General features: G+C 42.8%; 1 protein-coding gene across 1 annotated transcript in view; it reads right to left on the bottom strand.

The window, feature by feature from the left end:
* Positions 1 to 19,390, bottom strand: part of LOC310873555 (teneurin-3) — a 244,046-nt gene that overhangs the window by 87,289 nt on the left and 137,367 nt on the right. The window contains exons 7-11 of the mRNA XM_083786011.1: positions 15,174 to 15,384; positions 13,229 to 13,330; positions 10,939 to 11,133; positions 8,286 to 8,486; positions 4,642 to 4,827 (exon numbers count right to left, since the gene is read on the bottom strand). Coding sequence (XP_083642137.1) covers positions 4,642 to 4,827; positions 8,286 to 8,486; positions 10,939 to 11,133; positions 13,229 to 13,330; positions 15,174 to 15,384 — 895 coding nt within the window. The remainder of the gene's footprint in view (positions 1 to 4,641; positions 4,828 to 8,285; positions 8,487 to 10,938; positions 11,134 to 13,228; positions 13,331 to 15,173; positions 15,385 to 19,390) is intronic.

Raw genomic sequence — 19,390 nt, 5'->3', positions numbered from 1 at the left:
CAATAGTTTTCTTGGCACAACTCTATCTACGTGAGCATTTACCCTGTCTCTGGCCGACTAGTGTTCATGCACTTACTCGTTGACGCTCAGGAGGAGAGCATCCGCTCAACGCCAAATTGTAAAAATTCTAAAAATACACTGTAATAATAATAATAATAATAATAATAATAATTCTTAATTATCTTCAAACATGGATTAGCCAAAATCAACAACAGTGTGATTTACAGCAGACAGCAGCAGCGTAGTGACATCCTGAATTCAACCCAGCACAGATGTCTAAAATGTGTCTCATGTGAAGTGCACAGCAACATCAAAGGAGGAGGCAAGTCTAAAGGGGAAGGGGAAGAGGAAGAGGGGTGGCTGGGGAGTGAGGTGAAGGGTGTGGGGTTTGGGGGTAGGGGGTCTAGATTCTCCACATTGACACAAACAGAGCACTTGCTGCCAGATCGCATTCCTCTTTGTCTGCAGAGGGGAGAGTGACAAAACACCAACTGGGAAAGCACATCGGTTAACCTGGGAGTTTAATCTGGCAGAGACAACGGAGATTTAGACAGGTAGAGGAAAGGGGGGAGTGCTGATCGTGTGACACCGGTTCAGACAACAGGGGATGAGGCGACGTGTAGGATAACATTATGGTCAACCGGGAGGACATAGAAACAGGTGTGTAAAGAACGCCGTGCGGAAGGGTTGAAACAGAGAGCGGAGGAGGAAGGGACGGAGGGAGGGGTTGTTGGTTGACAGATCTCCCACTAGGGGGTGGGTGGTTGGGTGGGAGAGGGTGGTGGTGGTTCGAGAGGGGGTGGGGGGTTGGAATAGTGGTTCAGTTTACCTTTATATCCTATCTTGACTGCTCCTATTACGTGATCGAGGAAAGGGAAACATTTGGGAAAAGAGAAATTACTCGTCGAGGGTGCACATTTGACCAGAGAGGCCTCAAGGTCACGTTAGGTGACCTTTAAATACCTACTGTACACACAAGCTTTGGCTGCTACTGTACATGTTTGTTTTGTTTATGTCCTTCCCCCGACAGACACGATGGAAAAAGCTGTAGTTGCTGCAAGATGTTCTTCCTTGCTAACGTAAAAAGGCTGGAACTTTAAGCGTCCTATCCTAAGATTGGGTACTCAATAAAACAAAGGAAAAACTATGTTGTCACGGTGATTGAGATGAACAGCCAGTAGGCAGCATGTCACTCAGTCCATAAAAAAAATAAGCAGCAATAATAACGGTCAAGGAGCATGGTGTGTGTGTGTGTGTGTGTGTGTGTGTGTGTGTGTGTGTGTGTGTGTATGTGTGTGTGTGTGTGCGTGCGTTCGTTCGTGCTCGTGCACATGTGTGTATGTGTGTGCGTGTGTGTGTGTGTGTGTGTGTGTGTGTGTGTGTGTGTGTGTGTGTGTGTGTGTGTGTATTTGTGTTTTACCTGATACTCTGGAGTCCAGAGCTACAGGAGGAAACAGGCAGCGAGTTGTAGAGAGAGAGAGAGAGAGAGAGAGAGAGATCGACAGGCAGACAGCCAGACAGACAGACAATAGAAATTGAATTGAAGTATGTAGTAGTTCAGGAGAGAGATACAATTAGACAACATTTTAAAGGGCAGAGAGGGAGTGAAAGGCAGTGTGAGAGTTGTTAAAAGTGTATGCTGGTTGAACTGTGAAAAGATAATCCACTATTTGACGGAGAGAAAAGTTTCATCATTAAATCGAGTTATAAACAATCCAAAAACCCTGGCCTTCTCCATATCTTCTATTATTCAATGCATCAGCAGTCAGCAAGAAACAAATCTTTAGCTGAAGAAAATTATGCACTGTTAATGCAGCTCCATCTGCTTAGCTCTGTTAAGTAAAGGCTTCAACAGGCTAACACGTCCATGAGACGTGTTATTTATTAGGGTGTCCCCGTCTCTGTTTTATTTTAAATTATTTAGCAAATGTCTCTGCAATAAAAGACGCTCATTTATAAACCGGATTCATCTGGTTCTCCTCCAGCCTCGTGGCTGTCTGTTGGCCAGGAGGTGCGTCAGCTCATTGTCATTCTAATATGAATACATTGCACAGACTATATGTTTTCTTCTTTGTCTGTGTTTAAAAATAAAATGAGCCATTATTGTTTATATCATTATTTCACATCACTGATTCAGATGATAAACAAACAAAAGAAAGGCAGACATGTAAATTAACTCCATGCAAATAAACAAAACAAATAAATGCATAACCATCATGATCATGATGTGGTGGTATGGCGTCGTATAATAGCAGCGAGAATGGACTATAAGCCTCGCATTTGAAAACAGGATCTAGATTTGTCTTGACAATGGAGCGGCCGAGGATGTCCCCTATTCAGACTCTGGCCGCGTAATGTGATTAAATGGTGCTTTGTGCAAATGGCACTCATTCAGGGTGTTGAAAGACGGAGTAAGCTCCCCCTGCTCCATGTACCTAAAAGGTAAAAAAAGGGCCCTATTCACCCCCCCCCCCCCCCCAACCCCCCCCCCCCCCCCTTCCATCAAGCGCCAGGAATTAGTCTACTGCCCGGGGTCTTAAAAACAGGAAGGGAGCGGTGAAAGAGTGGGTCGCAGCAGGGCAACAGGGGGACGGAGGGATTAATAAGATCAGGAATGCAACCCTCCTTTCCCCCGCAGACAGATGGGGGTTGTCTTGTGGATGGATTGGATGGGGTTGAGAGGGTGGGGGGGCGCAGATGAGAGAACTTGTAAATACATAATTAGAGGGTTCAAGTGTTTGAGTGCTGGGTCGTTGTTTCACGAGGATGATCGCTGTCATGGAGAAGGGCTGGGGGTGGGTGGGTTGTCACTTTGTGTGTGTGTGCGTGTGTTTGTGTGCGTGTGCGTGTGCGTGTGCGTGTGTGTGTGTGTGTGTGTGTGTGTGTGTGTGTGTGTGTGTGTGTGCGTGCGTGTGCGTGTGTGTGTGTGTGTGAGAGATGGGTGGGGGACCTATACTTGACTGCGGGAGGGACCCTCAGACTCTGGGGGACATGGGGTCGAGGAAGTTGGGTTGAAAAGGTTGAGAGGAAGTGACATGGCAGAACTCATCATGGCCATTAGTGGTCCACGCAGTGCACTAGAGAGGCCATAAGCTGGGACTTTTCCCACTCCCTGAATACCTGCCCTTGACTTGCATTAGTGAGTATCAATTCAGAAGTCAGAAGGGTGGAGAATGGAAATGCCAGATGGATGGGAAAAAAAAGACGGTAAAAGAAAAAGAAGTGAAGAACTGCTAGCCGAGACCCTCAGAAGTATCACACCTCTATTACCTCTTTCATATCTTTTGTGGGGGTTCGGGGGTGGTAGATGTTATTAAAAGTTACATTCCAGGACTTATTTTGACAAATTAAACATTATTTTAACCATAATGGTGAAGAATGTCAATACGTTATAAATGGATATGTCTGTGGTTTCCACCTGCAGCATCTCTGCCTTCTATCCATTGCAAATGTTTTATCATGCACCTTCTGCACGTGTATTTTTGGATTTTGGATGTTTGATTTGACTTCCTGACATTTTACTTGTTCTGTGTTTCTTCTCATTCTCTCTCCCTCTTCTTGTAACTACACATTGAGTGTTTGCACAAAAACGAATCTCTCTTTGTGACATCATGTGATGTGGTGATTCTGATTGGTTGCAGGTCATCTCCCTGCTCTTCCATTGATACATTTCACGCTAGTGTCGGCTGGGACACTGGTTGATAATGACGTCAAAAAAAGTTATTTGAAGCACATAATTGGAAACTAGATACAGTACACAACCATCTGTGTAGCTTGGACATTGCTGCAATTAGCCCTTCACTAAGTCCCTCCCCAACCCATCCTTGTCCAATAGGCATGTTAGCAGCGAAGAACGCTTGACCTGCATAGCAACCGTTGCTAAACTATTTGGATTGGCATTGAACAATCGCTTTTTGGGGTGGGATTTAGTGAAGGGCTAATTACCCCTCTGTGTCAGGAGACGGAGGCAAAGGATATAAACCTCACAGAATGTAGCTTTAAAGTTAAGAATGGGAGGGCGTGTTTATTTAATATTGCCCAGTATACAGGTGACCTTCACATTTCAAAGATACAAAACAAACAAGCATTTGAATCAGAATTAAATGACTGGTCAGAACGTGCCAGTAGATGACTTGATATAGAGTGTCGACCAACGTCTCCAGGTTTGACTCTATCTGTGTTGCAATTCCTTTCCCCGAACTCACCTCACCTCAACACAACTCAAACTTTATCCATAAAGCACATTTACAATGACCAGCGGTCAACCAAAGTGCTGCATGTCGACACAATTATTATCCTTCTACCCGAATTGAAAAGGGGGTACCCGTTTATCTGTTCATCTTCTTCCATGTACCAAACCACTCTGTTTGCACAAATCTCTCCATGCACAAATAGTAATGCATGCCATAGGAAATACAACGCCTACATTGCATCCATGCAACTGTCCTATTTACTGTACACTACACTTCATACTTTTATTATTGCACGATACCAACTGCCCTGCTTGCTGTGATGCCAAATGCGTCACCCCTAGAGGCCCCTCTTCCCCACCTTTTTTTTTCTTCCAAATGTTATTTTTTTTGCGTGGCGCTAGAGTGAGCTTCTAATAATAATAATAATTATTATTAATAAATGACTCACCGATGGTGCAGTGTTCTCCCGTCCAACCCTGGTGACAGTCACACTTGCCCTCTCGGCAGACGCCATGATCCATGCAGCGTGGGTGACAGTCCCTCTGCTCGCACTCTGGTCCTGCCCAGCCCTCCTCACAATGACAACTCCCGCCCAGGCAGGTCCCATGAGGACCACAGTCAACCACACACACTTCTGGAGAGAGACACACGCAAAAAGAAAAGCACAATTGGAAATATCTTATTTGGATCTGCACAAGGAGCGCAACATGACAGATCCAAAACATTGATTATAAAGGGAACTGGATGCACATGCTTATTCACGCATGAGCGCATTATACGCACACACACACACGCAAGCACGCACGGGCTGTATCAACTATGGACACACAGTACAGTAGTCACACGTACTACTGTACGCGAAATAGCAAAAAGGAAAAAAATAATCTAATTTTATTATCTTGTAAGCCGTCAAGATGATGCGAGGAAGAAAGGCTTGTTAGCGAATTGCGAAGGTTGGGAGACAATGTTGTGTTACAACTCACTACGCACAGTGGATTCCACTGAATAATATTCAACACAGATTTGTCGACGGTGCTAATAAAGCAGAGATTTATGAAGTGCTGTGTGCAGTAATACAGGAAGGACTGTGTCCACAGAGATGATCCCACAAAAGGTTGAACTAATCAAAAACAAACACGGCTAATGAGGTTCGCCTACACTCATTTGCAAATGATGTTCTGTCAAAATGTCAGTGAAATGAACTACAGTATTCGAACTGTGGTGGATTTTAATGAACTCAGCTAGTGAGTGACAACCAGATTGTCCCTTCGTTACAGTACATTACGACAAACTATTCTTCTGAATGTTTGCCTTTAAATAATGGAGTATAATAACCCTATTCTTATGAAAGGTGCAAATAATACAGGAGTGAAGAGGACTTTGTTGGAATTCATGCAAAATAACAATACTAAAATAGAGATATTGACAGATACAGTACAGTATATTGGATTGGCATATTGTACATTGGGCCGATATGCAAATGTGTTGTTTCTGTCAAAATAGTATTGTATGTATTTTGAACGCATTCAAGCACTACTTTTATACAGTACGAGTGCTTAACCCATTCTGACCTGAGATCAGATTCTAAAAATGTCTTCTACATCCTGACAGTTTTCTGAAAGAGCTATGTTTCTATGTCAGTCGTTCTTCGATTTTTCAAAAATAGCAGACCTACAAGCTCGTATGAGCTTGTAGGTCTGCTATTTTTGAAAAACAGAATGCTGACACCAAAAGTGCTTTAAATGTATAATAGGGTAAACTATACAAATGTCTAGAATAAAATATATGTGTGCAGTCAAGCTTTCAGGGTCAAGAATTCATACATAAATTATGGATGTCGGAACCTTTGAGAGAGAGAGACATTGGTTGATATATCGACCCATTGGCCTTCATGTTCATCAAAATATTGGAATCTGTATCAGACTTTGAGTCGATATAGGTCTTGGAATACATGAGATGGAAAAAAGGTAACATGTACATGACTTTATCTGACAGAAATAAAAGAGAACGGCAAACAATGTGTGGATGTGTATAATTGTGTAATGTATGTTATAACAAAAACGTGTAGTTTTCAATAATATTGTATTGTTATTTACATGACTCCATGAGTGGCAGCTGGCCGTAAAAGAACATGACTGAGAATGAGACATTTTCACATTTACAGGATCTGAGGGATTTAAAAGGATGTGGTGAAGGTTTGCTGCTGTGAAATGCTACAGGGAATGCCTCCAAGCAACCATTGCAGATGTACAGTATTGCATTAACATCCTTTGCCATACAGATTGGTTACAACAAATTTTAGCTTTATTCCTTAGAATAAATTCTGGATTGAGCAAATTAGTCAGACATAATTTTGTGCTGGCTGTAATGTAATAAGGGACAGATTAAATATCAACTATGTTGTTCTTTTTGGTCTCTCCATGTTTGAATGGAGTTTTTCTTCGATTGAGACCTTGGACGGGTCTGATTAAGTCTCGACGCCACTCCAGAATATTAACCCATTCTGACCGGGCACCCATTTTGGTGTCGGCATGACGTTATGCTTTAGCTATTGAAAAATAGCAGATCTACAAGCTCATATCGCGCCACCGAGTGGCGCGATACGAGCTTGTAGGTCTGCTATTTTAAAAAAAATCGACTGACATTTTTAGAATCTGATCTCAGGTCAGAATGGGTTCATCAGACCAGTGTGTATCCAGCGGAAACCTCGTTATGAATCTGATCTCAGGTCAGAATGGGTTAAACGACTCTGGGGGGGGGGGGGGGGGGGGGGACTCATTCCATTCAAATGGAGAGGGCCTCCTTCCCATAGAGCATAGAATCTATGTAATCAATTTTTCATTAGTGCCAAAGTGTTTATCTGCTCTTAACATGCCCCTGACTGACTGCAGCCTGGATAGAGGTTTTGTGTGGGCGGTCGATCTGTGCGACGCTGCTTGTTAATTAAAGTTTATTTAATTGAGGGGGAACCGCTGAAATAATTAAGAGACATCCCTCCACCCGCACAGGTGGACTGACTCCAGGGGGGTTCTTTCTCTCTTTTTTTTGTTTCTTTTTTTTTCTCTTGTGGGGGGGTGGGTGGGTGGGTCTGAGTGCAACGTCTACCTTCAACGTTACACTTTACTATCGACCGGTGCGAGATACAGTATCTCGCTGAGTGAGTAGACTGTGTCTGGGAATCAAAAAAAAAAAAGCTTTACCAGAATAACATACTACCCCTCTTGAAGATTGTTGGCTGAAAAAAGAATCAAGAAACATAAATAAATGTTACCCATTCTATCCCCAGACCCTCATTCTTTCTTTCCGGGCAGCGAAAACGCTGCCTGATGGCTCGTTCTTGCGTTTACTCACCAATCTATCATTTCAAAACTCACCAAACACTCTCCTTAAGCACTAATTTACGACTAAATCTCAGCCAGCAAAAATAACTTTGACAGAAGCACGGCATATAACAACCTATGATATACTTAATCACTGGTCTAGAAATGGCTTCCGATTTTGCCTTGGGATTCATCGCTGGGCTCAACGAGTCTATTGTGAGGAGACAAACAACATAAATCACCTGGACTCTAAGCAGCCGATTAACATCTGGGAGGGGCCAGCCTCTGAACTAACATGTCAACTACATGTGTGCAGAGAGAAGCCATCTGAATACAAAGCTAAGTAATAAATTAGGTTGAAGAAAAGCTGCTGTGTGCAAGATGTCTCTTCAACCAACTACGCCCTGCTGTTCAAATGTTTAACTCCTCAGATCTCAACGCATCACATTGTGACCACTGTGTGTGTGTGAAGATCGGTCATTTTTGAAAATCGTTCGTTTTATTATAGTGCTTCATTAATCAGTATTAAGCCCAATGGTCGCTATGCAACTCCTTTCAACCAAACTGTTGCGAGTAGACGCATGTAGACTAACAATGCAGCACGCATGCACGCGCGCGCACACACACACGCACACGCACACACACACACACACACACACACACACACACACACACACACACACACACACACACACACACACACACACACACACACACACACACACACACACACACACACACACACACAGATGAGCACAGTCCATTGACTGACCCAGCGAGCAGTCAGCTCCGGTCCAGGTGTCCTCGCAGACGCAGGTCCCAGAGTCTGTGTTGAAGGTACCGTGGCTGGAGCACTGTTCTGGACATGTGCTTTTCAGGACTTCACAGCTGATCCCTCCCCATCCAGGGTTGCAGTGGCAGTCTCCATGGTGACAGGCGCCATGGCCCGAGCAGGTTGGGTCCAGACAGTCCACTGAGGGGGGGAAGGGGGGATTGAGAAGAGAAATTGATTCACACCTGAGATCAGTTTAAGAGAAACTCCTCTTTACTTTCTGGCAGTGGTCTTTTTAATACCTAAAAAAAAAAAATTAGGCCTAATTTCTAAATAATATATAAGAAAGAGTAGGCAACTTTGAAAGTAAGGTAGATCTGCTATTTCAGCAATATCTATCTGTAGGAACCGAGTCCAACTAAGTGCGATAACTCAATTCCGAAGATTCCAAGTGCTCGTCAGGGTGGGAGTTTCCAGTTCAAATATGAACTGAAAAAGAACCTGAAAAGGCTGAGAACCATTGGTCTGCAGACGGACTCTGAATGACGCAAGCTGCTTTGACCGGCCACATGTGTCTTCTGAGGAAAGGAGCCCGGCCTGAGGGCAGCGATGTGTGGTTCTGTGGTGTAGAAAAGCTTAGCCAGGCCTGGGCCGTGGCTCAATGGTCCAGGCACCTTGGCTGGTAATCCAGTCTGGCAGAGTGCCGCGGGTTCGACTCCCGATCCCGACGGACTTTACGGCATGTCTTCCCCCCTTCTCTCTCCCCAATTCATGTCAGCCTACTGTCTGTCCCTCCAAAAAAATATATAAAAATAAAGGCGAAAACCACAAAAAAACATAAAAAAGAAAAGAAAAAGCTTAGCCAGTATGGAGCAGCGGCGAGTCGTCTGGAAGAACAGGGAGCTCAACTTCCTCTGCAGAACGGCACATTTTGGCCAGTGGCCGGAGGATGTTTACCCTCTTGGAGAAATTCTACCGCTTCCACTTCAATTCCAATTTAAATGTCACAATTGCTTTTATCGTTATCTTTTTGTGGTGGGACATTAAATGTTTTTTCCAACAATATACCGTACTTAACCAAGAAGCTAGGAGAAAAAAAAAAGAGTGCATTAAATGTCTAGAAAACCTGATCAATGATTGTCATTAACAATTTTTCCGATCAAAATATCTAAAGCTAAATCATTGGCAATTATTTGCAAAAGCAAAATGTTGTTTTATCTTTCCACTGACAATAATTGCTTTTTGTGTTTGGCTTACCTGATTGAGCAATACTATTGATTGTTAAGCCCTTTCATCATGTCCAAGCATAGGAATGCACACTTCCTCTGCATATTACCTCACTTCACAGCAAAACCAACAATATAATCGTTCGGTAAACTCGATTGCATTTTTACACGGGAGGTCAACGAACTACAGATGTAAATCTGCACCGTTAATTGCCTTTTGTCTGAAAGTGGATCGATGGAGTTAAACTGATTGAACGGGGGTCAGGAGAGGTTGAGGAGAAAGAAGGAGGCTTGTTTTTCTCCTCGACAAAAGGAGAAATAGAAACCAGGAAACCGATTGATTCTAACAGGTGTCTCCTACAGAGGGAGGAGCACAAAAGGTTACTCATGAGAATTGATGGACAATCCAATTGATGCAATTCATTCCAATCTGTACAGTGAGTGGACTAAACAGTTACGAGGAACTAATTTATACGCTCGGACGTCGATTAGAGTATCTGAGGAATTAGCCACTCATTGGAGTTGAAAATGCCGATTGTTTTGTCAATGGACTGCATGTGCCTCGGTGCCCCTGAGGGCTTCTCACTTCTAATCCAATATAGAGAGAACCTTTTCCCTCTTCTTTGTTAGCACCAGTCATCTGAGCAAAAGCTGCCTTACACAAATGTCACCACACCCTCTCCCAGGTCAGTATTGTACCTTACCAAGCCTTGTTAAAGGAGAATTAGGTAACATTTAGCTTGTTTTTCCTTTTTTAAATATACACATTTTAGCCCTAATTTCCCTCTATCAAAGACAGCTTCCTGTTTGATGCCTGTCAGAGAGGGGAGGGGGCAGTGTGTTTGTACACACAGACTTGTCTAGTGTCCCTTTAAATATGAGTATTGACATTTATTTAACTTTTAATTTGATTTATTTGCATTGTTCTATTGTTGAATTCCAAAAACAGGAATGTCATGGTTAATGTGGTTTCTATGCTGAAGAAAATGGCTTCATAAGAACAATGTTATTTTTTTGTGCATGCATAGAAGCCTACTTTCACTTCATCATAGAGACAACATTCCAGTGCAGTGTACTGTATGTGTTGATCTTTTAGGCATTATTCGTTCTTATACAAATATTGTTCTCATGAAGTTTATACAGTAGGTAAAGATAACTACAGAATTCAACAAATGTTTTGTCGAGGCAATGCAAGGCAGTTGCTGATTTACAGTAGGCTTGTTTCTCAATAAATAGTCCTCTTTAATAACAAAACTACTTCACAAAAACAATGTTGGTGCAAAATTGACCATGTATACCTGTATACTATCTTTGAATGTACAACGCGCCACTGTTGCATGTTGTCCATGTACTATATCTTTGAATGTATTATGCCAGTTGCATGTTGCACACGTACTACAGTACATTGGTATTTGTCTGCTGTTCACCTTGTTCACAGTTGCTCCCCTTGTGTCCGGTGTTACACACACAGCCTCCGGCCACACAGAGCCCATGTCCTCCACACTGAGGGTCGATGCACTGTGAACTGGGGACGTCACACTCTGTTCCCTTCCAGCCGCTGTAGCACTGACAGCGTCCTCGGGTGTACTGGCCATTCCCACTGCACAGGACCGGGCAGGCAGCTGAACAGAGTGGTGCAAAGTTAAAATATACAGTTTAACTTGACTTGATGTTGAATTGCTTTGACTTTTTTTATAATATTGGTATTAAACACATTGACTGCCAAGCACGTCATATCATATCATCTTTTCAGTGGTGGGGCTCTTCTGCCAAACAAATTAATGATACGAGGTTGCTAGGAGACGTGAAGACTCCCTCTCCATCAGCTCTAAACGTTATCAAGTTAATCTGAGATCCTTTTACCAGATTGTGTTTTTGGTCAAAACAAGCTATATTCGACAGGCCAGAACCACAGAACCAATGATCGTGTTCACAACATTTCCGGGTGAAAGAAAAGAAGATCCGCCAATCCAGACAGCCTTTTTTTTTTACATCCGGTCGACACAATCATACTATAATTAACCGAATGTCTGAATGAATGAATGAATGTCAGAAACACCACCGTATCTCCTCATTGCCTGCACCAATCGCTCCCACTTTTCACACAGGCATTGACCATAATAATATGGAGGTCTTAACGAAGCCATTTTTAATAATGAATTTATTAGTGAATAAAAACCCGTTTATTTGTCCGTGGTCTATCTCCGACCGAGCCACACTATTAGCACACATCTCTCCATGCCAAAAAAAATCTGCACGCTCCCAGAATCCGGCTAGGCTACATTTTACCGACGCAACTGTCATATTTACTGTACAGATATTGTTTTTACATCACCACACGATCCCACGGGACTCATCTCCCCGCAAATCCCCGTGTCACCAGTGAAATGCATGTTGGGACGGACACAGATTAATACTGGGACACAGTTTCCGGCGCAACATTTCCCTTGCATTCTCCACTTCCCCTTTTTCACACCGCCCCCAGGCAGGCATCAGACCTATGCATCAGACCCACATGAGGAAAACAACTCGGTCCCATAGTACAGCTACTCTTGCGTCAGTCGACATAACTTCTTCTTTGGGGAAGCATCGCGGACGGGTTGCGTGGCACAGGCACCTGAAAGCTCCGACAGTTGGACGGAGGCATGTTAACGTGAACACACACACACACACACACACACACTGTTTCGACACCACACTGTCCGCCCCCTCCTCAACCACCTCCTTCGCCGTGCATTACACATGGGCTACATGCACGCTCAAAGCCTGGACACTGACAACGACAGCTTACAGCCCTGCGCGCACCCAGCGTGGCTGCGTGACACACTCAACAGCACGATCACAATGGAATGCTTATCTGTCGGGGTCTCGGGGTGGCCAAATGGAGACGTTTGGAGAAGACAGATCCCGTGCCGTCGCCCGTCGGAACAACACAATGACAAAATACATACAGACAGATGCAATGACAACGACACGTTCCTAAATCACACAAAACATCAAATTCTTATTATATAAAGAACAAACTACAACTTGCTTTGAAGCCCAAAAAGCCAACCTCCGCGTTCACCGTTTAATAGCTTATATCTCCATGGGCAGCAGACGGTGAGCGGTTAGGGACCGTCTACAAAGTGCAACACCGAACTTGAAAATATTCAATAACTTCCATTTATAGACAGAATATCACCACCATATTTACATCACACATCAATGGTGTACTTATGATTGTACTACAGCATTTAATTAGCCTATACTTTAGTGCCCAACCCAACTTCCCAAGACCATCTGTAAACAATTCCCCCCCTATCAGTAATGTGATCTATTACATCGCACACTGAACATGATTTGCTGTTCATATATTCAGAATGGGTAAGGAATAGTAAGGTAAAAACACTGAAAAACACTGGCGGTTTTGGAAGAATTCATTAATAAATACCCGGGAATCAATGTGGTTAGTATTATTATAGCTACTGATCTGAAAATGTTACTTTAACACAACTCAATATTTTAAAAGTGGGCATAATAACAGAACATTGTGCAGAGCAGTGCTATTCTCCTGGGTGCCAAGTGGTTACAGAATGAGCCAGAATGAATCAAATGCATCACATGCAGTGAGATTGAAAGTAAGATAGTGTTTTATCTGTGCTTTCAGTTTGTGAAGGAATATAAATATTCATATTAAATGTGCGGAACAGTAAAGATGACAGTTAATGGTAATACCTCTGGAGCAGTACGGGCCTATGAATCCTGGGAAGCAGTGACAGGAGCCTGCCACACACTCTCCGTTCCGGTAGCAGTTGTGCGTGCACTCCATGACCGACTCTGTGGGTACAATTACAGCGATGTACCGTTATAATGTATGAGTTAAATGACGTTAAAGAAGCGAAAGTTAAATGATTTTCAGTATGTCTCGGGAATTGTCATGTTTTCATGATTTTCATCTAAACCTACGTGTGGCATATGGCAGTATATCAAGTTATCCTGCTCATTGAACCTCATTGTACCAGAAAGCATTTCTCGCAATTCTCAATGGAGAAAGAAATCCAAGCTAATACCATAACAAACATAGTTGGTAACATAACGTGCCACTATTATAACTCATCCACAGAAACTATCTCCAGATTATTATTTTTTATGATTCAAAGTTTATTGCTTTTTTTGTAAATGTAAATGAAACAATCATACAAACAATGAAACAAAACAAGACAAAAAGTAAATACAATACACTACAATACCAAACTTTTACAGCAAAGATAATACAATACGCGAGACATGGCCAAAGCATTTCCGGGGGTCCCCAGCGAAAAGAATTGAGAACCCCAGCTCTAAGACATCATTAATAATCACTGTAGAAGTATATGAATTAATTTATGAGCTTGTCCTTTCAGAATACTGTTGCAGTGTTCTTTGGTGGTTACATGGGACATTCACTTGACAGTAGGCCTACCCCTGCAGGGTTAGGGTTAAACGACCACAAATAACCTTCAACTCAACTACACGAATGAAAAACATACTCCTCGTGCTTTCTCTTCTGCAACAGCAGCAATACACTCCGCTTTCTAAGCGATCTCTCATCTCTAAGAAGCACGGCATACATTTACAGCTATTTGTCCACATCTGAGTAAGGTCTAAGCTTCCAGAACAGGTTTACTGCACCAGTCCGAAGATCTAACAAAAGCTCCCCCACACAGGGTGGTTTAAATTAATAATTCGTACCCCCACCCCACAGGCCTGACCGAGTGAGCATGGCCACAGAAAGCCACAGTGCAGTTTGTAAATCCTCTCAGAGTTGAAGTTAATCTGACACATCCCTCGGACAGATCAGCTGTTCACTCAATAGACCAGTGCTCATAAAGGGCACCTCAAAAAGCCCATTTTGATTCTTTGTAAGAGGGCCAGACAAACAGCTAGTGTATAAGACACTCTGTCGGTCAGTCTGTCATTATGTCTGTCCAAAATGTGATATGTGCAAACTGAAAGCTGGTCACAGCTTATCATGGATTACATACTTGTTTTGTTATTGCTCTAGCTGTGCATTGTATGCACTGTGCTGTCCCTTTGGACCCTAGCAAGTTTGACCCCTCAAAACGTCAATAACTTCATTGTAGAGAGGGATCGATGGAATTCCCCAAAGTCATGAACAAATAAATGAAAATTAACTCAATAACTGTCCTTCCCTGAAATCCACAAGAAATTTTCACGGGCTTCCAAACGTGGAAGAGGTTGCCAAGAGAGATCAATGCTATAATAGTGTTTTTAAACCATTAACCTACAGCCATTTAATCAGCTGTGGGCAGATTAAACTTTGCCAGTCTTCATTCATGAGGCAGCTAGATTCACTAAAGGCCCCATGAGTCTTCAAACATGCATGGCTGTGAAAACAAACAAAGAAACTAAAAAACTAAAATACAAAAAACTAAGTTAAACTAAAATTAAATTAAATTTAATAAATTTAGGATGGCAGGAATTTGTGATTCAAGTGGTCAACAGTAGATGGAAGAGTGATGTACTGGGCAGCTCTCAGTGACCATCAGTAGAAGACTGTGGTTGTATTGGGCAGCTCTCAGTGACCATCAGTAGAAGACTGTGGTTGTATTGGACAGCTGCCAGCAATGAATGAGTGTAACGGTCAGAACCAGGACGTGAACAGAAGCTCAGCTCTTACCCAGTATGATGGTGTTGTAGGACACCGGCTCCAGGCTCCGCCCATCGTTGTAGAAGGCCAGGTGCCACACCCCCGCCTCCAGGTACTGGATGAACCCGGCCTGGTGGACTGCGACCGGGTGCTCCAGTCGAGCCCTGGCCTCCGGCTCGCTGGGAGTCCGGCGCTCCTTGGCGATCAGCCGGCTGCCATCCAGCAACTCCACAAAGTCATACTGAAACAGATCCAGAATCAGAATACTTACTGTTTGACATTTGTTGTTTCCAAAATAACATTACAAGAGGTAAGTCTATAGATGTTCTCCGTTTGCCTGTTTGTGGTTACCCATCTAATCTAACATCTGACAAAAGCTGAGCGCAACCAAATACGCACGCACGCACGCACGCACGCACGCACGCACGCACGCACGCACGCACACTTCAAGTTAATGCCCTATATGCAAGAATTGCCAATCTAGAAGATCACAAACTTTTGGACTACTTCCAAACAGTAGCCCCCAGGTTGGAAAACACATTTCAGGTGTCCAGCTGGGAGAACGATGAGTGGAAAAAGGAAAAAAAAAGGAAAACATTGCTATCTATTGTTTCACTCAAAGCCTCCCTTTCAGCCATCACACCAATTTTTTAAATTACAGTCTTTATTCCAGACTAAAAAAAAATCTAATAAAAAATGAATCCTGAAAGCACATCAGTCACTGATTTACAAGACCAATCGGGGCTATATATACGTGAAGCCTGCCAAATGAAAGTGGCACAGCTGTGCCTCCACTCGGCCACAGAGAGCTGCACCTGTTCAACACCTGAACCTCACTCTGACTCCAGAGGAATCCACTACATTAACACAGACAAGCTGCTTAAAGCACTTTCTGCCAGACAAACGCAGACAGACACACGCAGACATGCAACCTAGATGAAATCGGACCAGATACTGGCAGAACTCAGGCTTAAAGCGTGTGAACTGAATACTGAATAAAAGAGAGTTTATAGGATACAGTGCAGTATGGGACATTAAGGAAGGGTGGCATTTGACCAGAGTTTCGAGTTTTCCATTTGAATTGGACGTCAATTAATTATTTGAAGTGTCTATTTTGATAAATCCGGAAATGGCCCGATGGCAATAAACCACCGTGCCAATTCTTGAATCTACCGCAGCTTAAGGTCTGTCCACAATCCACCTCTAAACAAAAGTGAGGCTGACAGAAAAAGGGACAAAACAGAACATAAGAGCAGTAATACAATGAGCGAGGATTTAGCCCTCACACTGCTCACAGGAACGTGACACACAGACACATGCAACCTTGCAATTGACTCGCAGGCGGACAGGACATAAAGCATTAAGAAAGGGGCAGGAGAAGTCAACACTGTGATTTAAGCCACTCTATGGAGTGCACCCGAGGGCCAAAAAGAAAGGGATATTAACCCGGTGGAAGTCCACTCCTTTGTGTAGCTGGCTGGAGGGCTAAGTAATAAAACAGTTCATCGCCACAGCACAGAGATCCCGGGCGGAGTGCATACATCTCGATTAGCTGGTGAGAAAGCCCCCTGACTCATCTCAACACAACAATACCAGTTAATAACAGCCAAGAGGTCAAGCGTGTAGAGACTGCGGACCGCCCAACTGATGGGAGAGAGAGGGTATGTGTGCGTAAGGCAGTGTGTGAGACTGTGAGAGGGTATGTGCAAGTGGATGAATATGTGTGTTAGAGAGAGAGAGAGAGAGAGAGAGAGAGAGAGAGTATGCATGCGCGCGTGTGTGTACTCGCGAGTGTGTGTGTGTGCATGCGTATACGTGTGTGTTCGCTTGTCTGGGAGGCACAGTGCTCGAAGTGAGAATCATTTTTATATTTCTTGCTAATCAGAATCTGTTAGGAGTGAAGTTTGGATTCAGATCAATAGGCATGTCGGCCTTTTTGAGAGGCACAGCAGCAGACGCTCTTAAAAGTAGCTTTTTCCCCCTTCTGAGCTACGAAAGTAACTGACAGTCAATATCTCTCATCAGGGACTTTCATGCTCAGTTAAGTGAACGCATCGATCTGTCCGCCTACCACCCTACCGAGCACAGTAGTTGTACCAGAATGAAATATACAGTTGGTGCAGTGTCCACTGTGTGTTGCTTAATAATAATAATAATAATAATAGTAATAACTAGAACTGCACTCTGTCGAGAGCCTACTTGCGTGTTGCACACAAGTAGGCCATAAATGGCCTACTAGTGCGCATGCAGAGCGTGCAAGTACTGTCGACCGCTACGAACTTTCAAATCTCAGCATCTGTGAAATAACGGTTTCAATATTGAATTATTAGGCTTAGCTATTTGCTACATACCAAGTTTTTGGAGGTAATTTTTTATTATTATTTTGAAGTATGTTAAAAACTTCTATCTATAAAAGAAATACAGTCCCATCGATTTAGATGTGTCCAGGGTCCACTCTCAAAGAAAAATAACACATGGATATCAGATGGGAAAAAAAAGTATATTAATTGAAAATAAATATGTTATCATGTATAGTTGTATACAGTATAATATTATTTATTTTAAACTTTCAATAACATTGCTTTAATTTTACTTATTTTGGATTATAGTGATCAATACTAAATCATGGTCTGAGACTAGAGAGTAATAGGTGTCTCTAACTTCAATGTTTGTAATGGTATTTAAATATTTGTTAAAATATATATGATCTAAAATACTTTTGATTAATTGTTTAAAGCCTAATCCGGACATGAAGGTTATCCTTTTTACTCTACTGAATGCTACATAGGCTTGTCCAGGGTTAAAATGTGATCCTTTCATAGATACTACGATTCTTTTTATAGTTAAACCTTGAACTTTATGAATAGTTAATTCCCAAGCTAATGTCAATGGGAATTGAAACCTATTTGTTGATCCTGTTCCTCTGCATCCATGGTGAATGATGGTTTTGTGTCTATAGATTGGAACTGCTTCTGGGTAATTTGTTTTGTAGTTACTATTAGACTTTGCATTAAGTCCAACATCTTTGTCTTCGAACTTAACGAGTATTACTGTAACACTGTTGTTCTGGAAGTCAATTATATTCAACAAAGCCGTTGCCGGGGCTTACAGAGTAAAAGCGGCCATATCTTCCCGGCACCCCGAGCTTCTATTTTGAAAGAAATCCCGGCGCAGATTGTGTTAAAGTGGATGCTAAAGCACCCGGGAAGACGTTATGGGTTTAGTTCCCAGCTCAGGGACACATAATAGACTGGGCGAGCTGAGGATTGAACCGATGTTGTTCATTAGAAACACCATGTTCTTTATTTCTGTTATGCACTCCCTCACTCCCCTTTGGCATTTGAATCAGACTTTTTCACAGAACAACAGGACGATCAAAGATGAACAGAAAATCCAACACACAAGATAATGAGAATGAAAATGATAAAACAGAACACCTGGTTTGGTACCAAAAAGGGCATCAAACATTAGTGATTGATGACCTCCCCAACTTATTCCCATATTGATGACCTCCCCAACTTATTCTCATTTGAAAAAAGGGAAATACATTACATTGCAGCATACTAGATCATTACTATTATTATTACTAGATAATTATTATTCATTTTCAGGTCAAATGAGGACATACAGGAGTAGTGCACATTAATATAACTTTTATATCATGTCATCGTCTTCACAATGTCCAGCAAATGAAAAATCACACATTGCATAATATGTTCCATACTGTGCAGCTCTAACCTTAACCCCGACTCTAAGGCTATTACACCTCTTTTACACACATTATCCTCTTGAGGACTTTTGGTGCACATAAAAGTAGAACAAAGGTACAAAGAAAGTTCGCACGCACGCACGCGCGCACACACACACACACACACACACACACACACACACACACACACACATGAACTTGAAGGGAAATAAAGGAGGGCACCAACGCAAAACGGCGTGATGTATTGTAGCTGTGCCACAGCGCAAATGTAAACACAACCTAACAGGACTACAACTCGAAATTAGATATCAGACTTTTGTCCCGCTGCTTTGGGTTCATCATTTCTGCTTGAGAGAGACCAGTTGCAGGCAGGAGGAGGGAACTTGTGAACTCAATAGTGCCGCAATCTGGCTGAGTCAGGTTACCCCTGACCACCAGAGAGCTCCAGACTTCCCTCTCCAGAGCAACATCAGTAACTTCCTCCTGGGGGAACCCGAGGCGTTCCAAGGCCAGTGAGTCGATGTGATTCCTCCAACTG

This window comes from Protomyctophum parallelum (genome assembly GCF_964188405.1).
Source record: "Protomyctophum parallelum genome assembly, chromosome: 16".
Lineage (NCBI taxonomy): Eukaryota > Metazoa > Chordata > Actinopteri > Myctophiformes > Myctophidae > Protomyctophum > Protomyctophum parallelum.
Note: the sequence above shows the minus strand (reverse complement) of the source record. Positions and strands in the feature narration are given on the sequence as shown.